We start from the raw sequence: 24,576 nt of genomic DNA, 5'->3' as shown, positions 1-24,576 counted from the left end.
AGTTCCTTTCCAAAGCTGCGCTGGGTCAGTGAGTAAGCGGTAGAATCCCAGTTACTACATAGCCCTGGCATACCACTGAGAAATCACGCATGGAAGAAATACTCAATAAGTTAATGACAAAGTTACTTTAGTTTATTTGCTTTCTAAACTTCCCCAGCCTTCAGTCCTTGGAGATACAGTGAGTTGTTGTTATTGATGTCCTGTATCCTGGACAGTATGCACATTTGACAATGATATTTTGAGCATAATCTCCTATATTTCCCAGGGGAAATAAAGTGCTAGCTGTGTGAATAGCCCTTAATCAATCATTAGGCATGTACTGGCTGTGCTATAAACCCACTGGGCTTAAAAACCAGGCAGAGCAATCATAACCTAATCTCCACAAAGAGCACACAAGAGCCTGTCAGAACCGTGGGAGATACTGAACAGAACATGTGATCAATATGCTATGAGCGAGACTCGTCGCTAGGATAGCAACGAACATAGCAACGAGAACAAGATGACCTGCAAAAAAGAGAATGATGAAAGTACATTCATTTTTACAGATGATCTATAGATGTGCCCTTCCCTCTGTGTGGTGTGTGTGTGTGTGCGTGCGTGCGTGTGCGGGTGTGTGTGTGTGTGTGTGTGTGTGTGTGTGTGTGTGCGTGTGCGGGTGTGTGTGTGTGTGTGTGTGTGCATACGGGTGTGTCTGTATGTTTGTGTGTGTTCATTAGAAGAACAAAAGCCTGGTGGATGGCTGTTACAATACCTGGGGACTTGATGCCCATATCTGAGGGCATTATGTAGGACTGGCGATGGACCAGGGGTGAGGAAGGCAGGGAGATGGACTCCCCCTTAGCCAGCTTCCCCCTCGGCCTGCCCCTTGAGGGGTGGGGGTGGTGGGCACGGCTAGGCTCCTGGTAGTGGGTCACCCAAGCACCAGCACCCCTTCGTTGGATACTGTGGCTGTGGTAATCAGCAACTACGGCTAGCAAGAGGAGAGGGAGATATAGTGGGAAAGGTGAGAGAGATTAAAAGGGGTCAGAAAAGAGAAGAGAGAGAGAACAAATTAAACTGTAATCAATAATAGGGCCTATGAAAATGTGTATCTGGAAACTTAAAGGGATAATCCACCCCAAACCACAAATTCCTATCATTAACAGTGTTAAACAACACTAATATGTGAAAACAATATTTTTTGTGAAGAAATGTTTCATTTTGTCGTTATAACAAGGTTGTAAGCAGCGTGTGAAAATCTTCGTGGAAATCTGTTGCAGCTCAAGTCGACTACAAAACCCACAATACAATGCTCTCTGGGCTGGCTGGCTATTTAGCTAGCAAACGTATCTACATACAATAATACCAAAGACAATATCAGCATGTGAAGTAGCTAGCTATCTGTAAAATCGCCTAAATAACCTGAGCTAGCAATTTAGGAGTCTATCTCACCGAGATTAACCTGCAGTTCATCTCTGACTAGAGTGAGTGCAGAGCATGTTGCTATGGCAACACTGGCCCTTTCCCACCTTTCCCACAGACATGGCGCATTGTGGGATGCTACTTGAAAGAGAAACTGAGTTGAATCATTTGGTACACTGTTTAGATTGAGCACAACAAAAAAAACGTTATGAAATGTGATAGTGTGTTATCCCCTATCTCCAATGAGGAGAACCATGTAGCTACGACTCGTTCCGACTCCACTTCCTGGTTTCACAGATGGACCACTTCGAAGTTAAATCATGGGTAAAAAAAAAAACACGAAAACATTTACCTACTGATAGAACATAAGCTTTCACCAAATTGACATGGGTTTTATGATTTTTATTTCTGGGGGTGGGTTATCCCTTTAAACAGGATCGTCAAATACATGTTTTGGAGCAACAATAAGTGGACGACATCCCCTTGCATTAAGAGACCGGATCGATTCTTCAAGTCTAGTAGTGGCTCTTTGAAGAGCGGACCGCCTACTGGCAGCCCAGAGGCCTTTGAGGAAAGTGTGTTCCGCTTTTGTCTCCCCTCTATGCTAAATGTAATCACTGCACAGGTGCAATGATGTGCGTGTGCATTGCAGTTACTGGCATAGAGTGTAATAGTAACACAGCATTAACGGAGCTGGAGTAGTATGTAATGCTACAACAAAATGACATTAAAGCAGTCCATTGAAATTTAGCATGGTTTATACAGTAACCTCATTCCCGTGGATGACGAGAAGAGAGACAGATGGCCATCTACATTATATAATGTATTTGAACGACAATCTGCAAGGATACACACAGCCTTAAAAAGCAGAACTTACAGGTTATGGACAAAACCAACATTACTAGGTAGGGAGTTGCTATAACTAGATTATAATTAGTTATAAACTCAGGGCCCCTAATCGTGCTGCAAAGTTTCCATTCTCCTTCTCTGATGCCTCTGAGCGAGCCTCCAGGCCACACACACGGCCTTATGGGAAACATATGCTGCTCATCATGTAGTCAGGGAACAACTTTCTTTCTCAAGGCTTCACACACAATCACAGCCAGCTTCACACAATGTAAGGCCATAGGCTTAGACCAGGGGTTGCCAATTACATTCAGCCGTGGGCGGATGGTACGGACGGCCGGAACATAGTTATAAATCATTTGTACACTACAAATTGACTAGAATAATCCCAAACAGATATAGTATTAGACAACAAAATAATAATTTCAAACCTTGATTATATTGGGACACGGTCGCATCTGTCTCTATTATGCGTGGGAGTTCCTTAGGGACAGATTTCCTACATTAAAATCACTTTGAGATGATTTCCTGGTGATTTTACAGACTTTTATGTCCAACAATTAAAATGTACATGCCATTATTAGCATGGTAGTCCACCTTTTGAACTAAATCTAAGGGCCTCGAGGCATTAATGGTAGATGGTAGATGAGACTGACACAGTTCTCTGAGTTCTGTAGCTCGTCAACATTAGATGCATTAAATATTTCATGTGCAATATTCTGACTTTGTACCCATGTGTCTACAGTGCCTTCTGATTTCCCCCAGACTTCTCTAGGGGTGAGCACTCACGTTATGAGATACTGACACCCTTGTTGTTACCTCACAGAATGGAGCTAGCTAGCAGCTACATAACTACTGGAAAGAGGCACAACCCCACAGCGGAAGCACACGAGGCCTAGCATCAATCTGAATAATAGATTATAGCCTACCAAAATAAAGTGGCTTGACAAACATTATTTAGAACTGGTAAGAAAAATCTATATAAAAAAGCTACAGCCCCCCCCCCCTTTCCCTCAGAACAGCCTCAATTCATCAGGGCATGGACTTTGCAAGGTGTTGAAAGCATTCTGCAGGGATGCCGGCCCATTTAGACTACTATGCTTTCCCACAGTTGTGTCAAGTTGCCTGGATGTCCTTTGGGTGGTGGACCCTTCTAGATACACACGGGAAACTGTTGAGCGTGAAAAACCCAGCTGCGTTGCAGTTCTTGACACAAACCGTTGCGCCTGACATCTACTAGCATACCCTGTTCAAAGGCACTTAAATATTTTCTCTTGCCCCTTTGAATGGCACGCATACACAAGCTGTCTCCTCCTCTTCATCTACACTGATTGAAGTGGATTTAACAAGTGAGTGACATCAATAAGGGATCACAGCTTTCACCTGGATTCACCTGGTCAGTCGGTGTCATGGAAAGAGCAGGTGTTCTTACTATTTTGTATAGTCAGGGTACATCCCTCATGACCCAAAAAGTTATTGATCATTTCAGTATCTTCTTTTTGTGGGTCAGAGCTGTTTGTTTAACCCACTCCAACTTCTCGTGACACACTTTAGGTCTGAGAGGATTTTACAGCAGTGGGAGGCAGCATTCACTCCTTAATTAGGCTAATTGAAATGGCTCTATACTCAAACACCCGGGGACGAAAAAATTCGGAGCAGCCAAGTAGCTACCATCTTCAATTAGGGCGAGTGCTACTAATGTCGCGGATTGGTTTCACTTCGCTAGAAACGATTTCTACTCTGAGACTGAAACAACAGAGATAGTACCCAGATTTCAGAAACATCCCCACGGCTCCCAGAAAAACCAGAAATCCATCAGTTACCTATTGGTAAAAATTTAAACCCAGCCTTTTATCAACAAATTCATATGACACTATTATAGTCAGTCAAAAGGTGTCTAGTTACCCGGCACAAACTGTAATGGGTGCAGTGTTGTGGAAGGTGGTGTTGTTTGTTCTCTTTCCTACCTGGATCCCTCCTGCTCCTCTTCTCTTCTTTCCTATTCCTCCCAAATACTGCTTTGAACATGTTAAACTGATTACAGGGAGTTCTGTGAAAAATAGTCAATACAAATATATTATTCCCTCTGCAAAAAAAAAGTGCTATTGCAGTAACATGGCCATACACTCCTAAATGAGGCAACACTAGTCATGGGAAGATATGGATTACAATGAGCCCTAACATACCCTCATCAGGCACAGTGGTCTGGAATGAAACCTGACAAAAAAGGGACATGTGGAGAATGGTACAAATGAATGGATGCAGCTCAATGTGAAATGGATTCTAGATTAGCAAAGGTGAATAGCAGACAATTAGACTTGAAAACAAATGCGAGGCACATGCTGAAATCCGTTCTTTAATCTATTACTTGCGAATGAATTCATACACGATACAGTAAAAAAAACATGTTTTTCTTGCAATAACTTTGACGCGGCACATGAACGATTACGTAAACTGTAACGTTAAACAATGTAAACGGCTTTTCATGCCCGGACACTTCACGCATCTAGAAGTTGGCTCACTAAACAGCCGACAACCTCACACGTAACAGTACAAGCAAAATATACCTGTTCAAAAAAGAAGAGTCAAGTTTAGTTCGTCGACGTTTCTTCAAAACAACGCATTTCCCTCCATAGCTATAGGAATGTTGATTGCACGAGCGGAGCTGTGTGATCCATCCTGGAAGTTGGCGGAGCTGATGGATGAAAGACGCTCTATCGTGCGCTTTCTGGGAGCTGGGTGCGCGCCCCCTCCGAGTGAAGAACGTTTGGATGACAAAATGAAAATAAATTAAAAGTCACCAACACCTGCAATTCCATTCCACAGCTGATTTATTTCACCAAGCCTCATTTTCACAACTTCTGAATCTTTTTTTAGTGTTATGATGCGCTCTTAAAAAAAAATATTCATACACTTCCATATGGCACAGCATCGCCAGTGTTGGACAACATTAGAACGTCAGAGCGTTTTGGGGGAAATTCACACACTTAAATAAATAAATCATAAAAAATTAACTAGACACCATATCATACATACAAAGTCTACACATTGAATACAGTAACGTTCTGTAACAACACATTGTAAAATGTTTTATTTCTCTGTACAAATACTATTTGACATTTCACAGATATGACTTCATGATATATATTTGGCCAACAGAAATTATTTGTTTGACTCAAAATCTAAATTCACATTATTTTCCATTTGGCTGTAGTCGATTCACCAAGCTAGTTTTGAGATCTTTGCTGCCTTTATTATATCCATAACTGTCTTAGTTTATCAATTACAGCTAACATATATTGAACATCATGTTCATTTATATTTTGAGTAAACTATCCCTTTAATGTTTATTTTTACGCAACACTTCTTCAGCACTCTCTCCATTCTCCACATTTCCAACCAAGCGGATGCCTGGCTCGTATCCAACAAACCTTTCTTACTTCTTTGGCTGACATTACACCACTCCAGAAAACAACAGGCTCTTTCCCACTGGAGCCACACACACAAGAACACATACAGACACACACACACACAAGAACACACACATACAGACACACACACAAGAACACACACATACAGACACACTCATGTTCTTTTTGTCTCTCACATTTCTCTTTCTATCTCACACACACACTCAAACACAAACACAGATAGATGTAGCTTAAGCTGATGAGTCAGTCCATGGTTTCTACATGGTTTCTCCACCCTTACACCCAGGAGTCAGGGGATCCAGTGTACTGGTTAGCCTTCTGAGAAGGCCTCCTCGTGGTGGAGTAGAAGTCCACGTAGTTAGCGGTGTTGGTATTGGATTTCAGTCTGTTAGGTTGGGAGGTGTTGTATCGCTCTGTGGAGGTCAGGTTCTCTGGCTCGTCCTGGTAAGGCCCAGGCTCCTCCTCCCCGTAGCCGTGCGGCGATGACAGATACATTCTGTAGTTGTTGTAAGTGTTCCTATCCAGCTCGTCGGAGTAGAACACATCTTCCTGCTGGTAAAACAAAAGACGAACTCAATCCCTTCAACGCAACAAACATGGGTCCTACATGAGGGCGGAGGGACTATTACACACAACCAGTAGTGGTAAAAAATACAAAAAATAGGTGGGTAATCTCTGATCGCAGTCCGTTGTCCTATACTTTCAATGCATTTTTACAGTAAAAGGTGGGTAAACCCTCTTCCAAAATAAAACATGTACTATCCACTACACCACTGAACACAATGAAAGACCACATTTTAAGATGCATTTGATCCCTTGAACACAAGAAAGGCTCTATGGTGACTCAGTGGTTACCACTTCACCCAATAAAGGACAATAGGGTTGCGTAATCTTATTTCAGGTAACTGAAAGAGAATTTAGAAGCCCAGTGCAGTCAGAATTAAGATTTTCCTGCGCTTGATCTATATTTCCACACTATGAGGTTGGAATAATACTGTGAAATTGAAAACAATTATGATAATGCCCTTTTAGAGTAAGAGCTGTTTGAAATGAAAGCCTGAAATTTCAGCCTGCTTGGGTGGGATGGAGTTTGATTGCCTGGTATGTCACCAGGTGGTAAATTAGTTAATAGACCAATAAGAAAGAGGGTTCCAAACCTCTCTGCCAATAATAGCTCGTTTCCCCCACTCAGACCACTCTCAGACAGTCCTAGCTAAATTCTTGCTAAGAAGCCATTGTAGTTTCCTTTTTGATACAGTTAACTGAAAACAATCACAGTAAGTAACTTCATTGTTACGCAGAAATGATTTGATGTTGAGATAAAAAAACAAAACGGCTGCATTGGCCCTTTAAGACACCAGAACCGCAACACATTTGTGCCTTACCTGGGACCTAGGACAGTCCTCTCTCGATGGTGAGGAATAGGACCCGATAAAATATGGTGTTTGCTTTTCTGACCCTGAAAGTGAAAAACCAAGATACGACTTTCAAGCGTGAGGCATTGCTAACTCCGCTGTGTGTATGAAACATTCAAAATATATATCAAATGCACAACGGAAAATGTACTAGCGAATAAAAAGACCTTCATCGTGGCTTACCTGTGTACTGGTTTCTATGTAAACTGTTGTCTCCATAATATGTATCGAGTTGCATAGATGACTGAGCCCTCTGGTAGTTAGAGCTGTGTCTTCTGATTCCTAACATGGCAGGAGAGGAGGTTGCACTACCACCTGAGAAGACATTCCATTCATTCAATCACTCAAAATCAACATTATATTTAGAAACCACTTGTCAGAAAGTGCTTGACAGTAACCCGGGCCTAGACGCCAAAGAGCAAACGGAAGCATAGTGGCAGGGAACGAACTTTGAGAGGAACCAGACCCGGAGGGAAGGTCCATTGTGGTGTGTGTTGATGAGTAGTTTGAACATGATAGTTGAGCGCTCTCACCTGATTGGCGGGGCACGGGGGACATCTGTAAGGTGCTAGTAGGCAGGGTTGGTTGAGACCTGTACCTGTCTCTCTCCAGAGTGGACACAGGAGTGAGGAAATGACCGTGGTGCCATCCGTCCTACAACAGAGATAATTGCTACTCTCAGGACAGTGATATTTTACCTCTGCAAAAACTGGATATCAAGGTATTTTATCAGAGATCACTTCAGTTTTTCCAAGGTTAAAATGGAGCCAAGTCTGCAACTTTTGATATGAGTTAAGCGATTATACCAAAACCATTGACTTGCGAAGACGCAGTGATCTGACCTGTTTGTAGAGGGTGCGCAGGTCCCTGTACTGCCACAGCGTGTTGAGGACCTGAGCAGCAGCCTTCACCACCTTCATAGAATACCCCTTCCCCCTGCCCTTCCTGATGTCCAGCAGCTTCTCGATGCCACCCGTGTCTGCCAGGGCCTTGGCGTTCTCCATGTTCCTGCTGGTGACTTCGTGGAGTGTGCAGCAGACAGACGCCACCGTCTCGTCAGACAGCAGGGAGGGGCTTCCCCCGGGGAGACGGTTCACCAGGTCCCGCATCGCATACTTTCCTGAGAGGGGAGACAAGGGGGCATGAAGGACTTAAGTGTGTGTGTGTGAGAAAGAGAGCGAGTTTCTGTGTGTGTGTGTGTGTGTGTGTCTGACCTATAAGCTCCTTGTTCCTGCTGTCCAGGGCCATGTTCCTCAGAGCGGTGGCCACAGAGCAGACCACCCTGTCGTTGTCCATCCTCAGCAGCTCCACCAGGATAGGAAGACCCTTCTCCTTGCGCACCGCCGCGCGGATGTAGGCCGCAAACTGCACACAGGGCATTATGACGTCTATTGGCTTTTTATTGTCACCTTTATTCACCCAGGAAGTCCAGTTATGTTATTGCAGTACCATTATACTGATGTAACATGACAATAATACCGGATAAACAGCATCGCATGACAGACACGAGCGTCAGGTGTGGGTTGTTGGGTCTCTTGCGAAATGGATTTGATCTCAATGAGACATCTTAATGAGACTAACCTGCATAGACAAAGGTTACAAGGAAAGAAAAAGCGGGACACCTTCCAGTTTCCAGCGGAGAGGTTCTGAAGGGATCCGGCGGAGCCCTCCAGGGTGGCAGGGTTGGAGCTCTCTGCCAGCAGGCTGAGGTAGGGCTTCACCACGGCCGGGTGCCACAGCATCTCGGCCCCCAGCGGAGGCTTACCAAACCCCGGGATGGGTCCCACGCCGTCCCACTTGAAAGCATAATGAAGAGCATGAGCGGGATATAGGCAGTCAGTTCTAATCAAATCTTGGTGGGGAAACACCACAGAATGAAAGACACGTTGTCCTCTGTTGCAACATGAACTACCGAGTTCCAAACTGCCTCTGGAGCTTCATGAAATGGGTTTCCGTGGTCGAGCAGCCGCACACAAGCCTAAGATCACCGTGTGCAATGCCAAGAGTCGGCTGAAGTGGTGTAAAGCTCGCCGCCTTTGGACTCTGTTTGGTGGGGAGGAATAATGGTTTGGGGCTGTTTTCATGGTTCGGGCTAGGCCCCTTAGTTCCAGTGAAGGGAAATCTCAATGCTACAGCATCCAATGACATTGTAGACGATTCTGTGCTTCCAACTTTGTGGAAACAGTTTGGGGAAGGCCCTTTCCTGTGTCAGCATGAAAATGCCCCGGTGCACAAAGCGAGGTCAATACAATACAATGGTTTGTCGAGATCAGTGTGGAAGAACTTGACTGGCCTGCACAGAGCCCTGACCTCAACCCCAACAAACACCTTTGGGATGAATTGGAACGCCTACTGCGAGCTGGTCCTAATGGACCCAACATCAGTGCCCGACCTCACTAATGCTCTTGTGGATGAATGGAATCAGGTCCCCACAGCAATATTCCAACATCTAGTGGAAAGCCTTCCCAGAAGAGTGGAGGCTGTTATAGCAGCAATGGGGGGACCAACTCCATATGAATGCCCATGATTTTGGAATGAGATGGTCGACGAGCAGGTGTCCAAATACTTAGTGTACGTAGTGTATCTTAGCTAATGTTATGTGTTAATTCTAACACATTTCCAGGCGCCTTTATCATAAGGTGTCGGAGTGTGACTTAGCCAAGGAAAGCGGATAACCCCCTACTATACACACCTTATCATCCAGCCAGCCCCTCTTCTTCTTCTTCCTCTTCTTGCCCCAGCAGAGGTAGTCTAGATCCTTACTGGGGGACCCGTAGCCCAGCAGGGCATCCAGTTCCTGAGTCCCCAGCAGGCGAGACGAGGGCATCTCTATCTCCAGACGGTAGGACAGGTTCCTCAGAGTACACACACAGTTCTCCACAATCTGGGAGAGGAGGGGAAGCATTTCAGTGACGCACACAACACACACACACACACACACACACACACACACACACACACACACACACACACACACACACACACACACACACACACACACACACACACACACACACACACATACACACACACAAGCTGGGATAGCAGAGATGGATGGGCAGAAACTGAGTGAAGAGGACGGGTCTAATTCTGGGTAAAGTAGAGGGGGTTCAGGCAGGTGAGGTGCATGTCATTGTTTCTGGACTAGCCTAAATGTACTACTCTTATAGTGAGCCCACCTTGCTGTCGAAGTCAGAGGTACTAACACAGGCCTTGAGGACATAGAGAAGTGAATCCACCAGCCCCTCACAACACCTCAGCTGACCTCTGGCCTCCTCTCCTGCTGAACTCAGGTTCCTGTAGCAAGACACAGTAGAAAGGTCAACAATGCCACATGAACACACACACACACACACACAAAGGAAGAATGCCATTTAACAGACACTTTAATCCAAAGCGGTGTACAGTCATCTGTTCTTACAGGGATGACCTCCTCACTCCTCACCTGAGGCAGCCGGTGGTGTTGCGCAGCAGGAGAGAGGAGTGGAACTTGAGCTTGGTCTCCTCTCGGTAGTTGCTGCTGCTCCAGCCGGAGTGGGGGATGACCACAGTGTTGGTCAGGGTGCTCAGAGCGTCCCTGATGATGGTCATCTTGACCGCGTCGCACGACGACAGGTTCCACAGCACCCCTAGTGGTAAAGGGGGATAGGCACGGAGGTAGTGAGCAGAGGACACGTGCTGAGGTGTGGCCACGAGGCTGGATACAGTCATCCCTCACTTGATAATGCAGGGATACTTGATAATGCAGGGATACTTGATAATGCAGAGATACTTGATAATGCAGAGATACTTGACAATGCAGAGACACTTGATAATGCAGAGATACTTGATAATGCAGAGATACTGGCAAGAAATACTGTATCAGCAAGCAGGCATATAGATCGATCTAGACCTCTCAAACTCAACTCCGGACCTCAAAGCCAGTTCAACTACATTTTTTCAATGTTCCCCTCTAATCAGGGCCTGATTTAGACCTGGGACATCAGGTGGGTGCAATTAATTATCAGGCAGAACAGAAAACCAGCAGGGCCTGATTTAGACCTGGGACATCAGGTGGGTGCAATTAATTATCAGGAAAACCAGCAGGCTCCGGACCTAGTAGGGTAAGAGATGAATACCCCTGGTCTAGATAGTCATAAAAACAGGCAGACAGCAACAACAAAAAAAGAGACAGAGAGACGTACCAGTGACCAGCTCCCTGACTTCGTTGTCGGTGGTCCTCCTCAGCAGTCTGAGCAGAGCGGGGACGCCACCAGAGTTCCTCAGGGCCACCTTGTTGTCGTCGGTAGCCTTGCCATAAACCAGGTTCCTCAGGGCTCCGCAGGAACTCCTCTGCACCTCCACAGCCTTGTGGTCCAGCAGGTCCACCAGGTGCTGAACACCTCCCAGGTAACACACCTGTTAGAAGAGGGTCAAGGTCACACACACCTGGAGCTGACATAAAAGGTATAATCAATAACAGTTATTTAAGCAATAAGGCCCAAGGGGGTGTGGTATATGGCCGATTTACCACGCCAAAGGGCTGTTCCCTAACACGACGCAACGCAGAGTGCCTGGATACAGCCCTTAGCAGTGGTATTTTGGCAATATACCACAAACAACCGAGGTGCTATTATAAACTGGTTACCAACGGTAATTAGAACAGCAAACCATTCTACTGCAGTGGGCTAAATCAGGGTCACACAGAGGGATTCTTGGTAGTCTTTAACCAATCTACTTTGAAACAAAAGTTTACACCTCACACACGTGGTTATAGGCTTAAAATAAACAAGACAACAGTATATAGAGTCAGGTATAGAGTTAAAATGTAATACATTCTGAGTTTGCATCCCAATATTACACTTTATATACATCACAGAAGACTGAAATATAACAAAACCGTTTGACATTTTCTGAAAAAAAAAGTGTATTTTTATTTTTATGGAAATGGTGCAAAATGTTAATAACATTCCACCCGGAACAATGAGTCCGATTTGGTCATTTGACTGCAGAAAAGGGTTATGTGTTTGTGCTTTCAAATCCTCTCTAGGGAAGGACTTTTCATCCCCATATAGTCTGTTTGATCACACACGTCAGCTGAGAGGTTAGGAACAGACAGGGACAGATGGGGCATCCTGGTACCTCCACTTTGATGTGGTTGTCTCTGTAACACAGGTGCTGGAGGTAGGCTGCAGCGTTGGCCTGGACCGAGGGGAAGTGATGCTGCAGCATGTGGATCACCTCAGGGAGATCGGGGTCACGCCACGCAAACTCCCTACAGAGGGTGGGGAGGGAGAGAGATAGGGGGGGGGAGAGAGAGATAGATAGAGGTAGATAGAGAGGGAGAGAGAGATAGAGGAAGAGAGAGATAGATAGAGGGAGAGAGAGGGGGAGGGAGAGAGAGAGGGATAGATACAGGGGGAGGGAGAGAGAGATAGATAGAGGGAGAGAGACAGGGGGAGGGAGAGAGAGAGATAGAGGGAAAGAGACAGGGGGAGGGAGAGAGATATAGATAGAGGGAGAGAGATAGAGATAGATAGATGGAGGGAGAGAGACAGGGGGAGGGAGAGAGACAGATAGATAGAGAAAGAGAGACAGCGAGAGAGAGAGAGAGAGAGAGAGATAGAGGGAGGGAGAGATAGATAGAAGGAGCGATAGATAGAGGGAGAGAGATATAGAGAGATAGGTAGAGAGAGATAGATAGAGATAGAGGGAGAGAGATAGAGAGAGAGATATAGAGAGATAGATAGATAGATAGAGAGAGAGAGAGAGAGAGAGAGAGAGATAGAGAGAGAGAGACAGGGGGAGGGAGAGAGAGACAGAGGGAGAGAGAGACAGGGGGAGAGAGACAGTGGGAGGGAGAGAGAGAGCGATAGATAGAGGGAGAGAGAGACAGGGGGAGGGAGAGAGAGATTGTGCCAATAAAGCCCCTTGAATTGAATTAAGAGAGATAGAGGGAGAGAGACAGGGGGGGGGGGGGGGGAGAGCGAGAGAGGGGGAGAGAGAGACGGGGAGGGAGAGAGAGAGAGATAGAGGGAGAGAGAGACAGGGAGAGGGAGAGAGAGACAGGGGGAGGGAGAGAGAGAGAGAGAGGGAGAGAGAGACAGGGGGAGGAAGAGAGAGAGGGAGAGAGAGACAGGGGGAGGGAGAGAGAGAGATAGAGGGAGAGAGAGACAGGGGGAGGGAGAGAGATAAAGAGAGAGAGATAGAGGGAGAGAGAGACAGGGGGAGGGAGAGAGAGAGATAGATAGAGGGAGAGAGAGAGAGATAGAGAGAGAGATAGAGAGATAGATAGAGGGAGAGAGAGAGAGATAGAGAAGTGTGCATGTGTGTGCGTGTGTGTGTGTGATGGTGCGTTGTGTATTTGTACCTAGGATCCTTTTGTATACTGTCTATGGAGGGGGACCTTGTGGCAGCCCTGTCGACTAGACCAGAGTGCCTGGAGAAAGAGGTCTCATTGGGCCCCTGTCCCTGCTGGGAGACCCTGTAGGGGTCTGCATATGACCCTGCAGTGTTCAGCCCATAGCTGCTTCTTTGGTACGCCAGGGTGCTGCAATGGCTTGTGGTCCTCTGGAGGGTCCGCTGAAGGTTCTCCGTACCTGGGAATAAAAAGACACAGATCTATTCAGGGTGGGGCGTAGCCCGCCCCCACACACACACACACACACACACACACACACACACACACGCACACACACACACACACACACACACACACACACACACACACACACACACACACACACACACACACACACACACACACTTCTCCACTTCGAGTCTGTATAACTGCATCGCCATGTGTCTTAGAAAAGACAGCCCACATATGAATATCGTGTTGACTGTAGATTTTCAAACTAGTCATAACACACGGTGCAAGTCTCTGGTCCCAACGGTGCTAGCCATGTGTAGTTGCGTCTGCTGGTAGTGTGTTGCAGTACCCGTGAGTGTCCTGTAGATAGCGCCGTGTGATCCGTGGTGGGCGTGGGTGGGGCTGTGATACAGGGGGCTTTGGAAGGCTCTGTCGTCGTAGACAGGCGTGACGTGGCAGTCAGGAGACATGGCCATCCTCATATCCTGGTCCAGTGGGCTGTGGTGAGTGGCGTAGGAGCTGTGCAGGCCTGGACACACACAGTGGAACATTAATAGTCATGGCATTATTTACACTGTGTCAGCTGTCAACATGGGCTTTGAGGACAATGTCGTTGGTGATGGAAGGTGGTGAATTTCTTCATCAACCCGGAATCAACCTTAAATCAACCTTAAATCAACCTTAAATCTAAAATAATATTACAATCTGTAATCAGTTGTGTCGTATGTTGGTTGTGAATGGTTCATTCTAGGCTGCTCTACAGTGTGAAAGTAGATCTATGTTCATGGTTGAGATTGATGCAAGCGGTTGAGTATTTATTAGGATCCCCATTAGCTACTACCAAAGCAGCAGCCACTCTTCCTGGGGTCCGATCAGGGTTGGAACAGTTACATCACAACAAAACAACAACAGCATACGTCACTAAATAAATCAATACGACATACAAGAACATTATTACTCTATTACTACAAATGACAATATAAAATCTCTTCACGGTGCCCAAGTCCAGAAACACACAGCACTGAAATAGAACCAAGACGACATGGGACTCTCTTCAACATCAGGTAGCTTAAGCTAGCCGTGAAATCAGAAAAATAAAAAAACTAATAAAACAACACCATCACAGCACAGCGTGTGAAGAGACCCCTGGTGGCGTGTCCTGTGGGGTATGTACGGGTTTCTGGGCTGTTTGAACCCACAGCGTGTGAAGAGACCCCTGGTGGTGTGTCCTGTGGGGTATGTACGGGTTTCTGGGCTGTTTGAACCCACAGCGTGTGAAGAGACCCCTGGTGGCGTGTCCTGTGGGGTATGTACAGGTGTCTGAGCTGTTTGAACCCAGAGCGTGTGAAGAGACCCCTGGTGGCGTGTCCTGTGGGGTATGTACGGGTGTCTGAGCTGTTTGAACCCACAGCTGGGTGCTTTCAACACGCCAATACCTCGCACAAAGACAAGTAGTGACGCAGTCAATCTCTCCTCTACTTGGAGCCAGGAGAGATGGACATGCATGTTCTTGATTCTTAGCCCTCGGTGTACATTTCAGCTGTGCTGCTCTGCTCTTGGCCAACTGTAATTTGCCCATGTCCATCTTTGCAGCACTTGACCATATATCTGAGCAGTAGTCCTGGTGTGATGAAACTATGGCCTGTCGGACTTGTGTAGTTGATTGTGATGTCACGAAGGCAGAGCAGTGCCTTATCATGGACAGAATTCTCCCCATCTTAGCTACCGTTGCATCAATATGTTTTGACCATGACAGTTTACAATCCAGGGTTACACCAATCAGTTTAGTCTCCTCAACGTGCTCAATTGCCCCATTATTTATTAGAAGATTTAGATGAGGTTTAGGGGTTTAGCGAATGATTTGTCCCAATATACGACGCTGGTTGAAGTGACCACACCAACGCTAGAGTGCATCTTAGATGGTGGCAGTCTATTGTGGAACCTCTTTTGAAAGCTCAACCTATTGAGACGTACTGTGCAGTATAGGCCTACGGCCAACAAGAATCCCCTGCATCACTCTGCTTCAGCGTAACGAGCGGTAAAAGGCTATGCTTTATGGTTCTCCAGGGCGCACTTGATTCACTTTGCCAATAGGCTCCATTCATTTGGCCCAGTAAAATAGATGGAAACCAATCCATGGTGCTTTGTCATTTACCAAACAACACCCCCTCCCCACAGCAGAGCTCTGGTTACGCCTCAAATGGCACCCTATTCCCTATATAGTGCACTACTTTTGCCCAGAGCCCTGTGGTTAACTTCTGAACCAGGGATTTATAAAACAGGGCATTGTGGGTCAGTAGGGTAGGCTCAGTGATATGATGCGCTGCAGGATGGCTCAGGATAAAGGACAAACACATCTCTCTGTCGCCACACTGTCAGCAACACGGCAGATCTAGTAATTTAGTTCAAATCATCCCTTTCGCACGGAAACCAATGGATCTAAACAAAAGCTAAATCGATTCAGAAAGACAAGTTCTCTGCACGTAAATAAGAAGAGCGACTGATAACGTTGGCCCTTTTTCAAGTATATTTTTCCTACCCTTTAACCAGCATAAAATGACCCTTCATAGCTAGAATCCTTACTTGCTACATCAATTTTTGGACTTATAAATGAATGATGCTGTATATACCCATTGATTCTTGAAGAATATAACTGATATAAATGCCTCATGAAGTTGGTTCGATTGTTTTAGGCCTACCCCATCAGAACCCAAAATATGCATTTTTTTTTTATACTCCAATGTTTGTAAACAAAGCAAATGCAAATAAACACTGTATAGCAGGGTTCCCCAACTAGTGGCCTGCAGGGGATTTTATTTCAAATCTGTTCCAAAGTCATTCCCACGCATAAAAGAGATACTGTATATGAGATCACGTACAAATGTAAGCAAGGTTTGAAATGATGATGTTTTGGTCAAATATTATATCTTCTTGCGGTCAATTTGCAGTCTAGAAATGATTTGTAATTATGTTCCAGCCCCCTGACCATCCGCTCATGGAAAAATCATCCCGCGGCTAAATCTAGTTGATGATCCTTGCTGTATAGCCTTAAAACATGGATAAAACTATTATTTTGATGGATGGTCAGTCCTTGCATATATAGCTCTTGCTTTGAATTTGAGAGTGGTTAAATTTATCCAGGCCCATCCCTCAGCGTTTTACCAAAACACTTTGTTATTTTTTTAATTAAGGTGTGTGTGTGTGTGTGTGTGTGTGTGTGTGTGTGTGTATGCATGAACATGTGTGCATGTGTGTGTTTCGTGGCAGAGTCCTGCTGTATGACTAACCAGTGAGGCTGTCAGGCCGTGACAGAGGCAGGGCGGTCCTCTCGTAGAGCCCGTAGGCGTCATGTCCGTAGGGGAGAACCCCCTGGCGGGGCAGTGTGGAGCCGTAGTGCTGGGGCACAGCCGTCATACAGGACCTCAGAGGAGAGCCAGACAGCCCCCTCCCCTCCACCAGAGACAGTGTAGACCCCAGGCGCCCGGAGACACTACCCATCGCCTGGTGAGGTGAGGTGGCATGATTGCCGCTGCCTGGATGGGGGCTGGTCCGGAGAGGAGAGTCGCCGTTCCCGTTCCTCTGGTGGGTGGGGGAGTAAGGAGAGGTGGCACGCTGGAAGGAGGGGGTGGTGCCTGGACCGGGCGGGGAGGAGGGGGGCATGGTGGTCCCGTGGAAGATGCTGGCGAGGGGTTTGGGCTCGGTGAGGATGGGTGAGCCGTAGGCGCTGCCACCCTGGGAGGTGCGGAGAGAGACCCGGGACGGGGACACGGTGCCCCCCACACCACACACAGGAGACTGGCCCCGGGAGGGGAGGGAGCCCATCCTCCTCATCACCCGCCCTGACGCGGAGGCCTGGGATAGGAGGGATGCAGGAAGCAGAGTGAGTGGGGGAGAGACACCGGGTGTCAGCGAGTGGGGGAGAGATATGGACAGGGCGCGACACACAAGAAAGACAATTCAGTCCTTACATATGGTTATCTTTAACTTTGAATTGTATACAGATTCAGTAGGTTAACTATGATATTATATAAATAGGCAGGTATTTAAAAGGTTTTATCATATAAACATGTGGGCATATATATAGGTTGTCTCTCTTCACACTAGAGGTGGGTTAGTGTATATTAGCTACCTGTACGGAGGCCTGCCCCTCTGCCCGGGAGCTCCTGCCGTGACTGGGGCTTCCCCTGGGGCCACTGCCTGACAGCATGTGTCTGGGCTCTGACAGAACCACGTTCTCTCTGCTCACACTGTAGTAACTCATACTGCTGTCCTGGTAGCCACTGTCTGCATAGGACGTCATATGGGCCACAGATCCTGTAGGAAGGAGGCGAGGGGAGGGGTAGAGGAGAAAGAGGGGAGTGGGGGAAGGGAGGGGGATGTAGGAGTGAGGAGAGGAGAAAGAGGGGAGGGAGGGAGGAGAGGGGGATGTAGGAGAGAGGAGAGGAGAAAGAGGGGAGGGAGGGAGGAGAGGGGGATGTAGGAGAGAGGAGAGGAGAAAGAGGGGAGGGAGGAGAGGGGGATGTAGGAGAGAGGAGAAAGAGGTGAGGGAGGGGGGAGAGGAAGCAGAGGACAGAATGATGTTTGAATGATGGTTTGCCTTGTTGGTCTTCAGGTCTATTTCAGAGCTAGGCTACACAGTGAATGAGCATTTATGCAATCGACACATTCATAATCAACACAGCATGCCCCGGTATGTAAAAGGTAAGTGCCCATTTAAATAAATATTGTCACTAAGTTATGGAACGTGCCCGCGTAGGATGATAAACTGTTTATTGTGCATTTTATGGCCAAATGAAATCTGTTGTTACATTAGTTGTAGATGTTGTCTTAATATTTCATTAGCAAACCATAGCTGCGTTATATACTGTACGTTGTGTCGCAGTACCTGGTATACTTTGATGTTATTCCACAGCTACTAGCTTACAGCTACTTTTACTTCAAAGAAGTTTAAGTTTTTTGATTTCAAAGCATTTTCAGTTTTTTGATTTCAAAGCATTTTCAGTTTTTTGATTTCAAAGCATTTTCAGTTTTTTGATTTCAAAGCATTTCTGCCTTTTGACTTTCAAACCCCTTTTCTCCTTTTTGATGTCATCATTCGTGCAAGTTAAAAAAAGATTCTGCACAGCAGATTCCATCTAACCCTAAACACTCTACATTCTCCATGCTAAATCTGAACTGTACGAAATGACGAAGGCGGATGAAAGTAATGACGCAGGAAGTAACAGACCCTCACTGTCATGCGGGGATGCTCTGTCCGCTTCAGGGAGGTAGAGTGACCCGTGACCCTGATCAGCTCGGAGGAGACGGGAGGGTGACTGGTGAGAGCTGTCCATTACAGCAGCCCGGTGCTCTCCTGTACCAGACACATCTACTGAGGAAAACAAGATGGCGTCATGTCAACCTGTATCCTGTGATCGCTATCGAGACGGTTTAAAAATCACAGGAGGTTGGTGGAACCTTAACTGGGGCGAACGGGCTCGTGGTAATGACTGGAGCAGAGCAAGCGGAATGGTATCAAAGACATCAAGCACGTGGTTTCCATGGTTTCCAGGTGTTTGATGCCATTCCATTTGCTCCGTTCCGGGCATTATTATGAGCCGTCCTCCCCTCAGCCGCCTCCTGTGGTACAAACGTGTGCTTCCATTGGGCAACCCTATGGGTGTCGAGACAATTGGATTTCAATAGAGGTCAATATGATTTTAATATGGGAGAAGATGTACCTGATGATCTCCAAGCAAAGGACTTCTCTGATGAGTCACTGTAAAGAAGAGAAGGTGGTGAAATAAGGGAGGGAAGGGGGTGGGGCCAAACAGGCATGGAGAGGAGATGAGAGCTAGATCAACATGACAGTTTACACTTTAGTCCCGTGCGTGCGTGTGTGTGTGTGTGTGTGTGTGTGTGTGTGTGTGTGTGTGAGCGCGTGTGTGCTGCATGTTGTGCATTCGGTGAGCCTGGATGAAGGCATTACTGTAGCTACTCATCATCAGTAGCTCCATTGTAGGTGACATGCTGATAGAGAAACAGGGTCAGTGCTCTGTGTGTGTGTGTGTGCATTTGTGTACCTGCTACTGGCATCATCATCATCGCCAGGCGACTCAGCTCCCAGCATGCACCTCTCCAGTTGACTGGCGACGATCTGACGCTCCTCCTCCAGCTCCCGGGTCAGACGCTCAAACTGGAGCTCCTACGGCAACACGGAAGGGACAAACGGTAGAATCATACTCGCCGAATGACACTTTCTTTCACTGACAACAGCTTCCATTGTGTTAACAATAACCAAGGTACACAGCCTTTGACATGCTCACTCTGCATCGCCTTGAGAGCAGTTTGACGTTTGACCTGTAAAATATTTATGGTCCTAAATGAATAAGTCAACAAAAGAGGCTTTGTGGCATTAAGGTCAGAGCTACCCAGATTCATCAGTCAGATTTCACGCTGAACAGGGACGGGTGTTTCTTAACGTGTTTGTCACAAGTCAACATTATTATAAGAAGTCAATTAAAAACCCTTCAAGGCTACACATGCCTAAAATGTCTAACGTGTATGTAGACTAGACAGATTTGAGGTGAGACTAACTGCTAAACGATGAAGCGTCATCTTTTGGAAGCAGTCAGTGGCACAGTGGCAGCCAGCCACCAGCTCGAACACGATGGGTTCTTATCAGGATGGGGTCCTGCCAATAATCCCTCCTCTCATGCCAAGCAGTGCCAGGCTGTGTCTAGTACTGTACCGGCTGAGTGGTGAACTGGAGGCGGCACTGACTGACTGCCCGTTGTCACAGGGTCACAAACACAAAAGTGTCTCTGTCTAGTGAGAGGCGTCGACCCCGGAAGCTCAGATCCTGTCTGCTGTACACACACTAGAAACAGATGTACACACACTAGAACCAGATGTACACACACGAGAACCAGATGACATCTGCAACACACTGGAATCCTGCAATCACACAGGAATGTCAGCCAAAGACAGAGTGAGTGAGTGCAACACACACACACTCACACCAGAGAATTACTGGGCTCAACCAAGCACATCACACAAGCAAGCACAGACAGGGCGTAAACACACACACGATATATACAAGGGGGAAAAGCCCATAAACACACACACACACAGACTCCCTGGCAGCTGTCTAACTTCAACAGTTTGCAGCGCATTAGTGACCTCAGTGAAATATGTGTGACGTAACTGGATTGAACCAGCCTGGCTGGTCTGGTGCTTTAACCTCCAGATCTAGATTAGGATAGAGATGAGAGATGGACTGGTACCAAACATTCCATGACAACAACCAGAACACCATCATTCTAATTCTACGGAGAAGACTCTTGATAGAACGTCTTATTCTTTCGGGACTTTTGGCACTAACATGGGATCCACTGATTTTTCAAATCTCTAACTGGGTTTGGCACATTTCTGAATGGCTAATTGCTCATTCGGCATACTGTTTCATACAGCATCTAATGGACTATCATTATTCACTATGAAAATGCTGATTTTGCACAGATTATTACTGCGGCTCATCATACTACTACCGTTAGCTGACCCCCCCATACTTCTGCTGGCTCTTTACAAAATCTGCTAGAATTCAAGAGAGAAACCGATTAGAAAACACTTAGCCTAAAGCCTTAGGGGTCAACATACATCAAAACAGCATTGCCATATTCATGTAGCAATACAGTTTATGCAACAACAAAAAAAAAGGAACACTGTTTTTTATTTTACTAAGAAATGCAAGAAAATCTATAAAAATATAATCAGGAAGACACTTCCAGTTTTCAGAATATGACGAAAATGAAAAAGGATACTGCATTAGTATTGTGACATTCACATTAGTCATCACTCATTTCTGTACTAGCACTCAGGACAACGGAACAGTGAGGTAGCCTACACTGTACATCTGTAAATCCTTTATCTGTAAACACTTCCCCACAATTCTGATTGAGCGACAGTCTCAGAAAACACTGCTCGATCAATTCTACCATCTCTAAATTAGAGGTCGACCGATTAATCGGAATGGCCGATTAACTAGGGCCGATTTCAAGTTTTCATAACAATCGGAAATCGGTATTTTTGGACGCCGATTTGGCCTTTTTTTTACACCTTTATTTAATCTTTATTTAACTAGACAAGTCAGTTAAGAACACATTCTTATTTTCAATTACGGTCTAGGAATGGTGGGTTAACTGCCTCATTCAGGGTCAGAACGACAGATTTTTACCTTGTCAGCTCGGGGGATTCAATCTTGCAACCTTACAGTTAACTAGTCCAACGGTCTAACCACCTGCCTCTCATTGCACTCCATGAGGAACCTTCCTGTTACGCGAATGCAGTAAGCCAAGGTAAGTTGCTAGCTAGCATTAAACTTATCTTATAAAAAACAATCAATCAGTCATAATAACTAGTTAACTACACATGGTTGATGATATTACTAGTTTATCTAGCGTGTCCTGCGTTGCATATAATTGATGTGGTGCGTATCGTTGCTCCAATGTGTACCTAACCATGAACATCAATGCCTTTCTTAAAATCAATGCACAGAAGTACATATTTTTAAACCTGCATATTTAGCTAAAATAAATCCAGGTCAGCAGGCAATATTAACCAGGTGAAATTGTGTCACTTCTCTTGCGTTCATTGCACGCAGAGTCAGTGTATATGCAACAGTTTGGGCCGCCTAATTTGTCAGAATTTTACGTAATTATGACATAACATTGAAGGTTGTGCAATGTAACAGGAATATTTAGACTTATGGATGCCACCCGTTAGATAAAATACGGAACGGTTCCGTATTTCACTGAAATAATAAACGTCTTGTTTTCGAGATGATAGTTTCCGGATTCGACCATATTAATGACCTAAGGCTCCTATTTCTGTGTGTTATTATGTTAAAATTAAGTCTATGATTTGATAGAGCAGTCTGACTGAGCGATGGTAGGCACCAGCAGGCTCGTAAGCATTCATTCAAACAGCACTTTCGTGCGTTTTGCCAGCAGCTCTTCGTTGTGCGTCAAGCATTGCGCTGTTTATGAGTTCAAGCCTATCAACTCCCAAGATTAGGTTGGTGTAACCGATGTGAAATGGCTAGCTAGCTAGTGGGGTGCGCGCTAATAGCGTTTCAAACGTCACTCGCTCTGAGACTTGGAGTGGTTGTTCCCCTTGATCTGCAAGGTTAACGCTGTTCCTGGTTCAAGCCCAGGGAGGAGCGAGGAGAGGGATGGAAGCTATACTGTTACACTGGCAATACTAAAGTGCCTATAAAAACATCAAATAGTCAAAGGTTAATGAAATACAAATGGTATAGAGAAAAATAGTCCTATAATTCCTATAATAACTACAACCTAAAACTTCTTACCTGGGAATATTGAAGACTCATGTTAAAAGGAACCACCAGCTTTCATATGTTCTCATGTGCTGAGCAAGAAACTTAAACGTTAGCTTTCTTACATGGCACATATTGCACTTTTACTTTCTTCTCCAACACTTTGTTTTTGCATTATTTAAACCAAATTGAACATGTTTCATTATTTATTTGAGGCTAAATTGATTTATTGATGTATTATATTAAGTTAAAAATAAGTGTTCATTCAGTATTGTTGTAATTGTCATTATTACAAATAAATAAAAATTGGCCGATTAATCAGCATCAGCTTTTTTTGGTCCTCCAATAATCGGTATCGCCGTTGAAAAATCATAATCGGTCTACCTCTACTCTAAATGCATAACATAACAGCAGAAGGGAAAAGGGGAGGGACAAAGACTCATAGAACTAGAACGATATGGGGAGAGACAGAGAGATCGGGAGGGCATGCGACTCATACCTACTGAGAGAGCACGAGAGGAGCAAAGGAGGGAGCTATACCTGTTCTTTGACCGAGGCCAGTAGGTTGAGGGTGGTGGTGTCTGCTTGGCTGTGCCCACTCGGTCCCTCTCTGGCCGGCAGAGACCCTTCCCCCTCCTCTCCCATCTCCGGGGATGGCATCCTCCACCCTCTCTGCCCTGTGGAGACATGCCCAGTACACATTACACAGACAATATGTTACTGTCCAGCACTAAAAAAAAACAAGGACTGCAGTGCATGGAAGGCTCAAGTGCTTGCTATTTCATTTTGCTTCCTACTGGCAATGCACTTCCACCAATGTGACAGGCTTAGAAGCACTGCACAGCACTTCAACTAGAAGCCTGATAACAACAGCAATACAATTACTACAGACACTGTCAATGGTATGTCAGCTCTCCTAATGCAAGATGCTGCTGCATTACATCAGGGCATTGGTGCAGCCAGTTCAATGAAAATGGACTGTGAGGTCAATGCATGATAGTATGATGATACACTGGAGCTATAACCCCATGATAGATACACTGTAACAAAGTCACCGCGTTTGAAGTGTGAACATGCAAGTGAAAATGTACACATGTGGATATTGAGAAGGTGAATCATCTGACACTACCTAGGTTGAAATGATAGGAATCCTGCATTTACAATTCTGCAACAGCTGCTTACTTACGAGGCACGAGCTAGTGCGATACCTTAGCCGCCAGATGTTGCTGATGTACTGCTCAGGGTATACGTCCGTTAGGAATCCATTTTCCATAGGACCCGCGACAGCTTCATTTTGCGAACAGTCTCGCAACGACTACATTTCTAGTTCATCCGTCAGAAATGATTCAAGCAATATTCCATGCATTGGCGAACGTTAGTATTAATATTTATGTATCTACCTTGGCTGTCCAAAATCTACCCAGCTACGGTGCAATTGACTTCTGTGGCACCCACCCACGAGTCAGGATAGACGTGACGTCACCATGCGGTTTGTACACGGAGGTATCGATATGGTAATTCGCTTGGACCACGGGAACACCTTACAAAATAATATTCATTCACCTTACAAAATAATAGTTGAATCAACAGATATGA

The 24,576-nt window shown here is 45.7% G+C and overlaps 2 protein-coding genes across 9 annotated transcripts in view; both read right to left on the bottom strand.

Moving 5' to 3' along the window:
* The window catches only part of LOC110527473 (protein TANC1), a 47,918-nt gene extending 42,986 nt beyond the window's left edge, over positions 1-4,932 (bottom strand). For 3 of the 5 annotated variants that reach the window (XM_036982881.1, XM_036982886.1, XM_036982885.1), the window contains exons 1-4: positions 4,815-4,931; positions 4,434-4,464; positions 4,215-4,297; positions 752-970 (exon numbers count right to left, since the gene is read on the bottom strand). In XM_036982881.1, the coding sequence (XP_036838776.1) occupies positions 752-970; positions 4,215-4,275 (280 nt within the window). In that variant the 5' untranslated portion in view covers positions 4,276-4,297; positions 4,434-4,464; positions 4,815-4,931. Of the gene's footprint in view, positions 1-751; positions 971-4,214; positions 4,298-4,433; positions 4,465-4,814 lie in introns of all 5 variants that reach the window. The other 2 variants (XM_036982884.1, XM_036982883.1) reach the window with 2 other exon arrangements.
* A 128-nt stretch (positions 4,933-5,060) lies between these two features.
* LOC110528809 (plakophilin-4-like) lies at positions 5,061-24,488 on the bottom strand. Of its 4 annotated transcripts, none has more exons than XM_036982890.1 (21): positions 24,167-24,488; positions 23,521-23,657; positions 19,727-19,848; positions 19,385-19,422; positions 18,892-19,035; positions 17,794-17,978; positions 16,952-17,516; positions 14,014-14,193; positions 13,443-13,671; positions 12,215-12,347; positions 11,278-11,491; positions 10,539-10,722; positions 10,273-10,390; positions 9,786-9,977; positions 8,716-8,889; positions 8,308-8,458; positions 7,936-8,213; positions 7,627-7,747; positions 7,277-7,408; positions 7,064-7,137; positions 5,061-6,227 (listed from the first exon to the last, which is right to left on the bottom strand). In XM_036982890.1, the coding sequence occupies exons 2-21, from the start codon at positions 23,638-23,640 to the stop codon at positions 5,955-5,957; spliced, it is 3,627 nt and encodes a 1,208-aa protein (XP_036838785.1). In that variant the 5' UTR covers positions 23,641-23,657; positions 24,167-24,488; the 3' UTR covers positions 5,061-5,954. The 4 variants fall into 4 exon arrangements, with proteins under 4 accessions (XP_036838785.1, XP_036838786.1, XP_036838783.1 ...); XM_036982891.1 differs by having other exon boundaries at positions 5,061-6,230; positions 18,898-19,035; positions 24,167-24,483; XM_036982888.1 differs by having other exon boundaries at positions 5,061-6,230; positions 24,167-24,482.
* Positions 24,489-24,576: the final 88 nt, after the last annotated feature.

This window comes from Oncorhynchus mykiss, chromosome 7, assembly GCF_013265735.2.
Source record: "Oncorhynchus mykiss isolate Arlee chromosome 7, USDA_OmykA_1.1, whole genome shotgun sequence".
NCBI lineage: Eukaryota > Metazoa > Chordata > Actinopteri > Salmoniformes > Salmonidae > Oncorhynchus > Oncorhynchus mykiss.
This window is presented reverse-complemented; position numbering and strand designations above follow the sequence as displayed.